The sequence below is a fragment of the Cariama cristata genome, unplaced genomic scaffold, assembly GCF_000690535.1.
Source record: "Cariama cristata isolate BGI_N322 unplaced genomic scaffold, ASM69053v1 scaffold27953, whole genome shotgun sequence".
In the NCBI taxonomy this organism is placed as follows: domain Eukaryota; kingdom Metazoa; phylum Chordata; class Aves; order Cariamiformes; family Cariamidae; genus Cariama; species Cariama cristata.
In genome coordinates this window covers 1,535-15,161 of record NW_009609385.1, presented here as the reverse complement: position 1 = coordinate 15,161, position 13,627 = coordinate 1,535, and the positions used below count along the sequence as shown (strand labels likewise).

At 38.4% G+C, this 13,627-nt stretch overlaps 1 protein-coding gene across 1 annotated transcript in view; it reads right to left on the bottom strand.

Moving 5' to 3' along the window:
- ABCC9 (ATP-binding cassette, sub-family C (CFTR/MRP), member 9) overlaps positions 1 to 13,083 on the bottom strand; it is a 74,354-nt gene extending 61,271 nt beyond the window's left edge. Inside the window, exons 1-5 of the mRNA XM_009697531.1 lie at positions 12,982 to 13,083; positions 5,306 to 5,471; positions 2,329 to 2,470; positions 1,838 to 1,959; positions 644 to 810 (exon numbers count right to left, since the gene is read on the bottom strand). Of these exons, the coding sequence (XP_009695833.1) occupies positions 644 to 810; positions 1,838 to 1,959; positions 2,329 to 2,470; positions 5,306 to 5,450 (576 nt within the window). The 5' untranslated portion in view covers positions 5,451 to 5,471; positions 12,982 to 13,083. The remainder of the gene's footprint in view (positions 1 to 643; positions 811 to 1,837; positions 1,960 to 2,328; positions 2,471 to 5,305; positions 5,472 to 12,981) is intronic.
- Between the last annotated feature and the right edge of the window lie 544 nt (positions 13,084 to 13,627).

The following is a 13,627-nucleotide window of genomic DNA, read 5'->3' as shown; positions in this document are numbered from 1 at the left end:
CATGTGCTCAGGAATTATCTTATTAATGGTAATTTTTAGTAAAATTCATGTACAATACAACTACAGTGTCAAATTTGCATTTAAAGGTAATTATACATTGAATTTAAATATAAATTTGCATGAAAATAGAAGCTTTTCCATTTTGACAACGTAACTGGGAAGAAATTGAGCAATATGGGATGTGGACACAGCTCTGTAGCCTAACAGTACCACCTATCTCTTCTGAATAACAATAAAAAAGAATTCTTAGGATATAATAATATTTTAAATTATCATGGGTAAGAACGTATGCTAACTTATACATTCATGCAATACATAGTTTATCTGCATTAACATAGTGTATACTGGATAGATTGCATAGACACACACATATACCCTTGCATGCACAAATATGCATGTACTCTCTGTGTCTATACATATACACAGGCACATATACACACTAAGTCCAGAGAACACACCAAGGACATATATTTTAAAGAGATGCCAGGTCCCATTGATTTCTATAGAATTAATCAGACGTTTACAGCTAAGCTAAACTTGGGCCTAAACTTGACACAAGCCAGAGTTACTGGGACTAAAGACCCATCTTTATCCCCAAATACTATTGGTATTTTTTTCAGATCCTGACAAAGAAACAATGTACCCTAACTCGGATGACATTGATCTCCACAGCCATCAGCAGCCCATAGAGAATGACCATAATTCCAGTGATGCAGAAACGCAGCTGAGAAAAAGGTACACCGTCCTGGCAGTATCTGACAAGCTTGATCGTCTTGGTGACAAAGGCCATTATCCAGTAAAGAAAGAGAGCTGTAAAACAGGTAGACACATATAATTAAAAACAAAAAGTAACTACACAAGTGCTACAGAAGTTTTAGCTCTCTCAAACAGAAATATTCCATGGCTTAATGCAATGCAGGCACAGTGATCCTCTATATTGCCAGCCTGCAGGCTGGCAGTGCGTGATGTCAGCCAAAGTCAGGAATTCAGGTTGAAGAGATGTGTTTTGCACTTCCTTTTCCTAAGTCACTATTTTCTTTCCTGGGCCACCACCCTTCAAAGAGATCCACAATGGTGGGTCTTCACACAATTACCAAAGTCCACCGAAGGTAATCTGAAGGGGAACTTTGTTATTAAAATGAAGTAAAAGTCACTCAACTTGATAAATATCATATTGCCTCTTTGAAAAAGCAGGGTGCATCCCTGGTGAGCATATGGAAACATGCTCATTTTGAAAAACAGTTCATATAGTTTAATTATATCCTGCGTCTTGGCTTCTATCTGTCAATGGTTCATTCATGTTTCTGAGTTACAGGTAATTTGGACAGTATACTTCTATGAAATATTATCCTGCAATGTGTAGTCAAATTCTTCTGACCATCTCCTGACTGAGATAGTAGACTAGGTAATCTCAGAATCAGCTGCAAATGATGCTGAGAAACAACAGCCATCTGCACAAGGATGGCTCATAATCATATTACTACTAAAAATGACCTTTTAAAATAGCCCTTCTGAATGAAGACAAGTGTCACCTTAAACAGTGACAAGTTTTTGTCTCAAAATAGTGGGCAGTGTTAAAAAATACCTAAAAGCTCATGCTAGAAATACAATAGGCATACAATGCTTTTCCTTTTGTGATCATTTTTTAAAATAGTTTTCAGTGTGTACCTTATAAAAGGTGCAATAACTCCTACAATAACACTAGTTCGAAGAGCAGAGAATTATTCCTCTCTCTTTTAATATTCTCACAAATTCCATCATCTTCAATCTATGCAAGCTGACTTTGGCTGAACTACTGGGTTTTGTAAGAGTACATAAATATCAGACTTAGACTTACCCAACAGTAACTTTGGAAAGTTAGATGTTTCAATATTATGGTAATAGACTATGGATACAGTAGCAGCTACAAATCCCATTATAGCTGGTAGAAAGAGATGCAGATGGCGAGATTTCATTTGTCTGAAAATAAAGAAGGTATAAATTAGTGAATTTGGTGTCTTTTTTCACCATTTTTACATTCCCAGGTGTTCTGCTAATCTATTTAAAAAGGACAAATATGACGTTCCTAGAGACAAAAATATTTCTTCCATGTGAATGATTTAACTTTTGTCAATATTTACTTGCTGTTATAGCTTGAGAGAAGAACAGCAAAGTGCTAAGAACAATCATTTCACCTTCATCCCATTAAAATCCAGACAGTTCATGAAATAATGCCCCATCTTTTGGGGGGAAAAACTCCTTACACCTTACTAGCCAGTCCGTCACACATTAGCACTATATACTAGCGAATGCAATTAGCTTGGCTATCCACCAAACGCCGTCACTTACGTATCGGAAACTATGCCCTCTGCTATTTCACACACATGTACGAACAGGAGGGTGAACGTCAGAATCCAGCGCAGGTTGTGTCCAGGGAAGTGCAGCCAGGTATTGTGGTGAATTTGGACCTTGGAGCTTTGGCTTCCCCAGCCTGGGAAATAATAGTAATGAAAGAGGAAGGTTATCGCACAGCCACCCAGAGAGTGATCTGGTTATCAATTCCCTATTCTAATCCATAGGTCAGACTTAATAATATACAATCAGTACAAAAACCCTACAAGACTATGGAGGCTGTTGTTACTAATAAGATGACTCAGGAATGTCTGAGTTGCCATGTAGCCCCCCCATAATTTCGATCTAACTCTGTAGACAATGGGACAACAGACTTCCCACAATTGCAATCAAAGAGAAGAGGTCCCTGGCCAAGAACAAAGATGAGAAACCAAAAGAAACATCTCAGACTCTCACCCTCCCACAACAGGGACTGACAGATCTTAAGTGATGGCGTCATAGTGTCCTTCCCAGTCATAGAGAAGAGTGGGTAAAGTTTCCAACTGATATAAAGTTGCATCATCCAATGAGGCGTCAAAGAGATACATTTACTTCAAACAAGTAACGTTTATTATCTCTGTTTCAGGCCTGCCTGGGAGCACTGTCTCAGGGGATGCTGAAGAGCGATTTCCCAGCCTCCTTGCCCTGTGCTTTCCTGGCACATTAAGGCTCCCAGCACAGCACCAGGACTCAGCTGATTTAATTAACACAGTAATCTAGAAGCCCATTTCCATGTCATCACCTCAGATGGCACCTACTCTTTTCAGGCAAAATCCTCTCTGAGGCCAGCAACCTGGCAAGAAGTGGGATGTGACAGCGCTGGGGGGAGTGGAGCTGAGGACTGACCAGGGCTTAGCCTCTCATGATGGCGAGTCTTGTCCTGTACCCTGCTTCGGCCGCTGTCCCTTCCCACCCTGGTACAGGGCCGTCCTGAGTCAGTCAGCCCAAATGGCTGTAAGGCAACTGCTGGAATTCCCTGACTGACTTCCCAAAGCCCATAGAGAATCCCAAGAACAGGACATTTTGGGGAAGTAAAGAAACAAAACAAAAGAAACCAAAACCAACTGAGTTTAAAATCCAGGATATGCTTCTGATACACAAGGATGCAGCATCACATCATGCCTAGAGGCTCATCTGTCGACTCAGAAACACATAAACCAGAGCCAGGTTTATTCATTCTTGGAAACTGCCAGGATTTCACTATTTCATCCTGGTTTAATATGCGAAGTACTGCAGGAACAAAATACTCTCTCTTCTCTATATCTATCTCAAGCATTTTCTATAGTTTCCTGAGTAATCTAATGTGGCTTTCTTTGACCTTGCTCCTGTCTTTGTCTCTCCCAAGGAGCTTTTCATTTTTATTTCCTCTTTACTTATACATCTGCACAAACGCAGTTAATCATCAATTTTCAGTTTTGGAGTCAGTCAATACTGTGGACTCCAGTCAGCTTTTAATGCTCTGTTCAACAACTACTTGTCCTGATAATCAAGGCACAAAGAATTACGTACATATATAACATACAATTGAAGCTATTATGCTTTTTTCCTAACAATGATAAAAAATAGAGGGAATTTTCAGTGGCTGCAATACTATTTCAAAATTAATTGGCTAATACGTGTAAAAAAATTAAAGCAGCCTGCTGCCACTTGATGAGTAACACAGAATGTTATGCATGGTCTCTGCCCTCAGACCTTGCTTGAGTTTCCACCAAACACTTCTGCAGAAAGCCCTGCAATTCAAGGGTGACTTGCATCTCACCTCAAAGAAAGAGTCAGCACTAATGTAAAGATCCAGCACTGTTGGAGAGAGTTCTCCATACCTTGGGTATTTTCCAGTCTTTAGTTATTCTTTTGTTAGAACTTGTTTCTTATTCCCTTGCTTAACTATTTAATTAGTTTTCAGTCACTGGATCTACTTTGATTGCTAGGTACTGAGTGTCTTAGATGACAGGTTCCTGTGGCCTATTATTCAATTACTTCAGAGTCTTTTTGCATAATGGAAGTCCTTAAATCTCTAGTTTGAATGTAGTCCCAAATTCAAATCTTCCTCGTGGAAGAAATGTATTACTATGTATGTATGTGACACCAGGAAGGTAAGATGGAAGAACTGACATGCCATTTCTCATGCAATTGTCAGGAGAATATTTATTTTTATTAATATTTATTGCCTTTTGACAGTTATTCAAGTCTCCTTATCGCCTACAATCAGTCAGAATGCCACTGCTTGACAGCTCTGGAAAAGTATTAAATTGTATTTATTTCATCACTGCAAATAACTGGGATAAAAAGACAACTATAGAGAAAAAGCACCATTAGAGTACTAGTTTAGATGGGGTTTTTTACAATAATATGTGAGTTAGAGCCACTCCACTGTCCCAATTTCTTCAAGATAGATTTATAATTTCTTATTCTCATTCCTGTGGAAAAAGATTCTCTCTTTTGCTATACTTCTGTTTACAAATGTTGACAAAAGAATTCATTACTCTCTTTTAAAAAGTTTCCTACAGTTCTCCTAGCCTTAGATCCAAGTTGCACATTTTGAATATTCTCTGAAATGCACATAACTTGAAGAAAATTCAGACCCACTGCCCTATGTCTTCTAATATCTAATAATAGCTAAAGGTTGCAAGTTGCCAACTTCAAATCTGAAGAAAACTTCTCCAGAGACAAGTTTCAAAGCATTTGGATCTGATTTCTCTGGTTCTCATCCATCTTTTCATGTTGCTTAGTTCAGATTTATATTTAAAATTCCCAACACTTCAAGTGAGTTGGTGTCACCTCCTCTCGGTCAAACCATTCTGTCCTTTCTTAAAACTGGGAAATACAAAGCATCCAATGGTTTGCACCACAGGCATCCAAGCACATATAAACATGACTGAGTTTAAACACATGCTCAAGTGTCTGTAGGATTGCACAGCTCCATTGAATAACTCACCAATAAACAAAATTGGGAAAGTGATAAATAGCAAGAAGACATGGGGAACCAAGTTGAGAGCATCCACAAAGCAGACATTTCTTAAGACACCAGCACTGATGTTATAGGCTGAAGCATTGTCGTTACCACAAAATGCAAGCCTCATTGCTTCCAGAAGGTCTGACTGCTACAAAAAAAGAAAGAATAGTTGACTACCAAGACTGCTAGCATTCCCTTTAGCTAAACATAAAACAAATAAAATAAAGAGATACAGAAGGAGCACACTGAACAACCCATAGAGAATAATTCAGTTGTATGTTGAAAAATCTTTTGAGCTCCACCAAGTACAAGCACATTAGAATGAAGGCTGTGTTTATATTAAATTAATATTATTTATATCTAGTTCATATTATTTATATTTATTTATATTTACTATTTATTATAAGTACTATTTATTAAATACACTATGCTATGTCTTCTAGTGTTCATTCTATGCACAAATGTCATGCTGCAAATGCTTTATGACAATATAGAGAAAGAACAAGAAGATTTTGAAAAACATTATTTCCATTTCTCATAAGAAAACTGAAATGCACATAAGCTGACTCCTGTGTTACTGCTTCTTTGATGAGCCAACATCCTCTGTGCAACATCTCTGTTCATACAATTTTTTACACTACATTCTCAGTGCAAGCTCTGAACCTTTGATATTTGTGATTTGGCAGCTTTGCATTCACTGATATTTTGTATTTCTTCATTGTCCCATAGAACAATGGTCACATACACCAGTCATTACAGATGATTGCCAAACTCTTAACCAAAGTAGGTTGTATTGAAGATTGCATAGGCAGTACATCAGCATTTATGCCTGATCCTGCAAATCCTTATGCACGTGCTTAGCCTCAGCTAAGCAGTTCTCTGACTTCCATGATTTCTTATGAGATTATCTTTGTGCACCAAGATAAGCTTATGCGTTCGTGCTTGCAGAATGTGGGCCATAGTATGACCCAGAGTTATGGTCAGCTTCTGGCTTTTATCAACCTGTGCATCGTTTATTTTTTCATTCTTCTTTATAAGAAGATGAAACAAGATTGCATCCAAATTGTTTCCTTGCTGATGTCTTTGCTCGAGACTTATACACAGCAACATAGTGCTGTAGAATAGGTTGTGTAAACTCATTTGCTCACATCTTTTTTGCCAAATTTTACATACTAAAATGGAAACAATATCTTTAATTCAGCAAAGTATATGTATACTTTGAAAGGATATGTATACTTCCATATACTTTCATATATATGTATATGTATAGTATATATGTATATAAGTACATGTATACTTTCATATGAAAGTATACGTATACTTTGCAGAATGCATCTTTCTGCAACAACATTGGAATTAATGAGTTTTGCGGAATTAAAACAATACAGACATGAAAACATGTATGAACACAGTTTAAAAAAAAATTAGTTGAATGGGGAGAAAAAGACTTTCCTTCTTTCCTCAAATATTTCAGATTAGTTCTATGAGCCTTGTTGTTTAAACAAGGTAAGCATAACAAGGTAAGGATAAACTACTGAAGTACTCCCTTAGAGAGGGCAGAAACATATAGATCTTCAAAAGAACAGAGTTCAAAGAGGCACTTTGAACATCTGCTATATCCCCTTTTTGCTTTTAACTAATTTTTTGCTGGATCTGAAAAGCGTAATCCATATTGAAATACGGCAGTGAAATTTGTAAAGGAGTTTCATTGAAAAGAATGTGATAAATGCAGTCCCTTTTCCAAACACATTAGCAATTTATGGCCTGAGAACTGCCAGAAGTTAAGCGTAACTCAGAGTCATACCGTGGACTACATCCTGAAAAAATGCATGCATGTACTTACTGTGGTGAAAAGCTGGTGGGTAACCCACTCAGTTTTCAGTAGAACACAATTGGATGGAGAGTTTGGACCATTCTCTATGATGAATAGTGATATGACTACTATCATCCTATGATTTTATTTTTATATAAAAATATATTCATAAATGCATAAGTCTAGTAACACAAGAAACGTTATGTTAATATGAATTCTGTCTGAACAGACTGAGGAGTTATTAGCAAAACAAATATGGAACTTTTCAAAAAAACTACACAGAGATTGTTTGTTTTTAATGTGTAAAAGCTTGACATGTCTCCTTTAAGAGAAACATAATGGTAATGATAATCTCTTGAAAATCAGAAGTGTTGTTTCCTCGTTTTTATCGAAGGTCAGAAGTCCAAGGGAGTTCTGCTGGGAATTTTCCTCCCTTTCCCACAAAGAGGACTCTTTTCTAAGACAGTATAAGATGGTATTGTGGTCTAGTGGTTGGATTGGTACTGAAAGGCAGGAGGATCCTGGGTTCAAATGAGCACTGAATCATTGACTTCCAGTGTAGCTTTTGGCTACCAGTCAAAAATAAATCTGGGAGAAAGGATTAAAACCATGTCCAAGAGAAGCTAAGGGAACTGTTGTTTTTTTCCATTTTTCTGGAAGCGAAATGGAATATAGGCAGTAGATGTTCCTGTGAAAGAAAGGACAGGCTGCTAGTAGTTCTCTGTATCTTCAAGAGTGGCGTATGAAAATACACTGCAGAACACTGGAGCTTTAAGAAATAATTTTATCTCCAGTCTGCTTCACAGGGAGCAAGAAACCACTCCATCATTCCCTTCTCATCCATTTCTGGTGCAGAAGGCAGATCTAATAGACCCTCCACAGTTTTGCCCACGTGACTCAAACCACTGGACTTTGCTCTGCTTTTTGGAAAACTTAAGATACGTAGGAGGCTCTGAAGATGCACTGATACACAGGCCCATCACCCCAGGCATAAAGCATGGCATGTAGTTTCTACTTTGCTCAAGTTTCACAGACAGGGGAAATATCTTGGATGAAATTTTACTGACATGTAAGGGAGGATGCTTTGCATTTACAGTCAATGTAAGTGAGACTCCCATTTGGTTCGAAGCTGAAATTAGCTATTACTTTCTGCTGCATCAGGGCATGCCTCCAGAAGCTCATTTTCATTGGCCTCAAGGTTTAACAAGCTGTGTTCATTTCCAAAGCAGGACAGAAAGAAAAGCCCCTAAAGCAGAAGAACAAGTCTTTGATTTCTCTAGACAGGTCCACCAAAGTTAAGAGGAGTAGGACCCTGACAGGTTTCCAGATGCAATTGCTCATCCAAGAAAAGAGTGCAACTCTCAGTCTTCTTCAGAGGAAAATTCAGTAATATAATGGCAAAATTTCTCGTGCCCACGCTCAGAGTCCATGCTTGCAAAGTTCATCGTAGCTACAGATGAACACATTCTTGGGGCTGCAAACAGTGCACGTAGCACTTCAAAAGCTTCAGATTAATTTGAGAGTCTAAGATGCATTATCAAACAGTATTTCAGTATTGGGAGTTAAGGATAAAGAGCTCTTTAATAAATGTAAAAATTTTAAGGAGTTTTAAAGGGTCTCAGCTATACTGACTTTTAATGAGTCTCAGTTTTGAAAATTTTCATTCAAAAAACTGAGCCTGGAAATGAAGACATTTTGGAAGATCTTGATTGCAGATAACCAATGAAAGGCAGAGTGAAAAGACACTATTCCCTCCTCTTGTGTAAAACCATCAGATTTCATTTCATGAAATGAAAATGTGAAATGGAAGAACAACAAATTTAGAAAAAACATGAAGAATTGCCGTTGTGCTTACTGTTGTAACTCATCAAAAAATGCAGCTAGAAAGGAAGATGGAACACTTTTATGACTGATCACTGACCAAATTTGGTTCCCTTAATGATAACTAAACTATTCTTCCATTGGCTTTAACTCTTCTAGTAAGAAGTCAATGCTGGGCTTCAGTCAGAACTAGATCTGTAGAGAAGTGAATAGTGAATAGAGGTATCTCGTCTATGCGAGGAAGTGCTGTTTGTTTCGCTCGGTGCTGAGCATTTTGCAAGTACGTAATTAAACACACTGAAGATTTTTATATTTTTCCCAAGCACTAGTTGTTGATCACTGCCAAAGACAGAATGCTGACCACACCGAACAACAGTCTAACTCTGTAACAAATAGCCATGCTGAAGGTCCTTGAATTAGCCCTAAGGAAGTCAGAATACAGAGCTGACTCAAGATTTCCCACAGTGTAGCCAAAGGTGATTTTCTCCTTACCAAAGACAAGGAGACAAAGTTTTTAGGTCACGGTAACTATGCAGGGAGAGATCAAAGAGGAAAAACTGGGCTGCAGAGCCACAAGAGGAGAAATTTAAAGAGACTTCTGCTGTCAATGGATGGGAGAGATAAAAGCAGTTATTGCTGCAACTCAGAGAGGTTATCACATTCCACAGCAGCAGTTGCCCTCCTACACCTGCCAAGACCCCTTCCTCAGTAGCACCGGCAGCAGCACAAAGCTGGGCTTCCTGGAACTGTACATAGGTGAATTAAGCAGCAAAGCCAGATGGTTTCATCATCCTCAGCAGTCTGCTTCACTGTAGGCTACACAGTCTAGTAGAGAGATGTGCAAATATTAGCTCAGGCTCAGAATTAACGGTCTTAATCACCACAGTGGTGTTCCCAACATAAGAAGCCCTGCTCACAGCAAGCTTGGCATCGGTGCGGAGTTGTTGCAGGTGCCATACTTCAATTCCCAAGTTGACTCACGCAGGACTATCTCAAGGACGCCTGAGCCATAGGGCATAACTGTAGAGAAACGTCCACTATTTTTTAGCAAATCTTGATCTATGGGTCCCAAAGGAAGGGATAGTCACTGGAAAGCAAAGGCTTCTTCTTCTCATATGGATTGCCAAGACCTTTTCTCTAAGCTCATATTCAGGTTGGAATCTTTGGAGCTGAAGGCTTCTTTACAGGCACATGGCTTTGTCTAGCAAACAGCAATGTCTGCAAAAAATGGGAGTAGTCCAACTGCCACATTAAAACAATATAATGCACAACCCAAACGTGAATATTCTAGAGAGAACAGATGGAAGGCTAGCAAGTTGTTTTGAACTTTGTTGGTCATCTGAAGTTATTGACCACAATTTCTCATCAGGTAGTAGCAGTCGTTCAGAGCAACTGTTGAGATCCTCATATACTCATTTAAGAAGACAATGTTATTCATAGTCATTATAAAAAACAACTTTCCTAGAGATCATTTCCCTTTCTGTTGAATATAGTAGGCCACCAAATTATGATGGAGTGATTACACCAAAGTGAGTACATCACAATATATTTGCTTCACTACTAATTATAGCACGAATGTTATACTTCATAATAATGTTGCCAAGCATACTAGATTTAACTTAGCATTTCAGTCAAGGGAAATGCAGTGATGTGATAAAGATACTCTGGTAACAAGCACGTGCTATCTGAGGGTACTAGCTACATTCAGCACCCTAATAGGGGTGCCAAGTACCAAGCAGGTTTTGGTTTTAACACTTGTAGGTTGGAAGGCCTTTGTCCTTCAAAGTTATTGACAAATTTCTCACTTTAACTTCAGTCTTTACAAACTCTAGAACTGGTCAGAAGTTTTGAGAGGTAGTTTTTCTTTCTCCCTTTGAAAATGGCCTTTGCTGAGCAGTTAGCTACAAGCTAAAGCCACGAGCAAAACTTCGCAGAGGAGAGGAATGGAAAGAACAATCAAGAGGATGGGCCCATGATGGTGCCAGTAGAAGGCAAGTTTCAGTTCCCCTTTACATCATTTGGGAATCTGATTCCCTGTTGGTTTACTTTAATGAGGATGTGAACTATCTGAACAGCAGTTCAGTCTGCAATGAAATAGCTAAAAAAACTTATGTCCTTTAAGCATTTAAATGTTCATGCTAAAATCCCCATTACTGGCAAGTTGAGACTTTCTAGTTTGGGGCTACGGTGTACAAACACAGTCATAATATAATAAACAGAAAACAGTACAAAGGAGATTCAGGAATAAATATTCACTGTGAAGAAGAAAAAGATTTTGGGGAGAAAAAAAATAGGACAAAGTTGTAAACATGAATATAATGTAGCTAATATGTTGAACCTAAACACTTACAAATCTCATTTTAACAAGCATAAACGGGGATTCTCAGGGCACTAAGCCAGTTCCTGAGATATATTTTCCACAAGCATTTGTGAAGAAGACAATGGGAAAATGGTAGATAATTTAAATTTCCATAAAAGTTACAAGAACATCCTCACTGAGTGCAAAACTGTAAGAATTCTAGTCAAAGACATTTTAATTACCTTAGGGTCTTTTAAAGTGGACTTAAAAGTCTTCATATTCAAGAGTTTCATCTTACCTGGGTTATCACTCTGTTCGGCGTGCTCTGCAAGATACTTATGGCTATAAAGAAAAGAGTATAAATACACTCCTCAGGTGGACCTTGTTTGGGGGAAATAAGAATATTTTGAAAAACATTTATTTCAGTAGTTTTGTTGCCTATATTTAAAAAAAAAAATTAATAGTTGCACTTCCTAATTAAAATGTATCAGCTTACAGAGCATACTTCGGTCTCGGTTCAGATTTTTTTTTTTTGGTCATATATAATGCATATTATATGCCCATATATGTGCATATATATATATATATACACACATATGTAGACAGATATGCGTATGCATACAGATGCAGGATGGAGAAAGTATTCAGAGTTTTACAAAAGTAGGTAGTGCTTATCTTCTGAATAATTACTTTATTACGAAAACAAGAATTTGTCTTTTCTTCTTGAATTTCAGAGAGATAATTTTAACTAAGGACAAATTATGAATTTACAGGTTTGGATAAGCACAATGGAAGGCCTAACTCTGAGTTTTGCCAATAGATTTCAGGTTAGTGCTCTGAAACTTTTTCTTTCCTAGCTATAAACCTACTAGTTTGTTCTTCTTGCCTTCCTAAAAGCACTGGACCTAACGCAATCTATGTGATCTATAGCCTATGCATTATTTGAAAAGAGTTCTGCTAAGGTAATGGCAAAAAGTGCTGCCCCTTTAAAATCTATTTTATCAAAAATGATCCTGTACAAAATATAATTTTCCTTTTTATTCCTATTTAAGCTGCGATCACCTATTCTAGATAGACCCTGCTTCCTTGCTAAGCACTGTCCCAGTTACCTTGGGCCTTAAGGTGATGAATTATCTCTGATACTTGTCAGCATTCGCATCGCTAACTGCCATATACCAGCAGCCTGATCCAAACGTTATTGGAGCCAATGCAAAGAATCTCATTGACTTCGGTAGGTTTTTGGATCAGGCTCCAAACACAAAGAGAAAATCACAACAGCAGCGGTGCTAAACAGGCTGCTGGCACTGAGAAGCATTTCACACAAACACATCTGCAGTGGCCTCACACATCTAATACATCACTTTTTTCATTTTTGGTAAGCTTCTTAACACAATGCAATTTCCAACATCAGCATGCTACACTGCCTGCTGTAAAACCTTCGACTTCACATGCCAAGACAGGACAGTTTAAAAAAAGAAACGTAACCCTGTGAACAGCAGCAAAGAAAACATCAGCAGGAGGGGACGGTAAAGGCTGAGAATGCCTGCGAATGGAAAAGGGAAAGGAAAAAGAGATTGGAGTTGTAATCCCAGGAAAGAACGAGGAGCAGCCCTGTCCCACAGATATAAAGGGAAGGAGGAGGAGGTGGTTAGTGGGAGATAATGGGGGAGGGTCATCGCATGCCCCGTTTGGTTGCTGAATGTTAGATCAAACTCTGTAGCTTACCTTTGTAAACACAAAAACAAAATACCAACCCAAATTGTCACTCGGTTGTGCTATGTGATCAATATCATCCCGATGGCAGGATTTTCCTCCACTTAGTGAAGCCGCTCCAAGCCCTGGAGTGGATTATTTTTAGGCTGGTGATGGGAAGATCAGCTGCTGCCTCCTATCGAGTTTCCAAAGTGCACAAACTCTTCTTCTCTTTCTCATACGCTGAAGGGGGCAGGAAACTGGGAAGAGACAGGCAAGCAAAAAGCACCAATTTTTCGCCTCCTGAAGCCACAGTCCCCTGGGATTTCTTCTGCTTGCTTTTATTTTCATTTTTCCCTCACTGGAGTAGTAAGATTCCAAGAGGCTGTGTTACAGCGCACGGACTATTAGCAGATGGTTGTTCCGAAGTGATTGATTCAGACAAGGTAGTCTAACTTTTGGCAGGCTTGTGGAGATTCAGTTTTTGATTTCTTTTGAATTAATCTTGGATAATTTGAATTTGACAACAGAATTTTGCACGTCTTCCATCATCTTGAGCAGAAGAGAAAAGTCTACTCAGATATTTCACTTTACCCTAGATCCCTCCAGACTCTTCTGCTTAAAATATAGACCAAATCCCACTTTTTGATCACACAGATCTGTTTCTTTTGAAACAGGT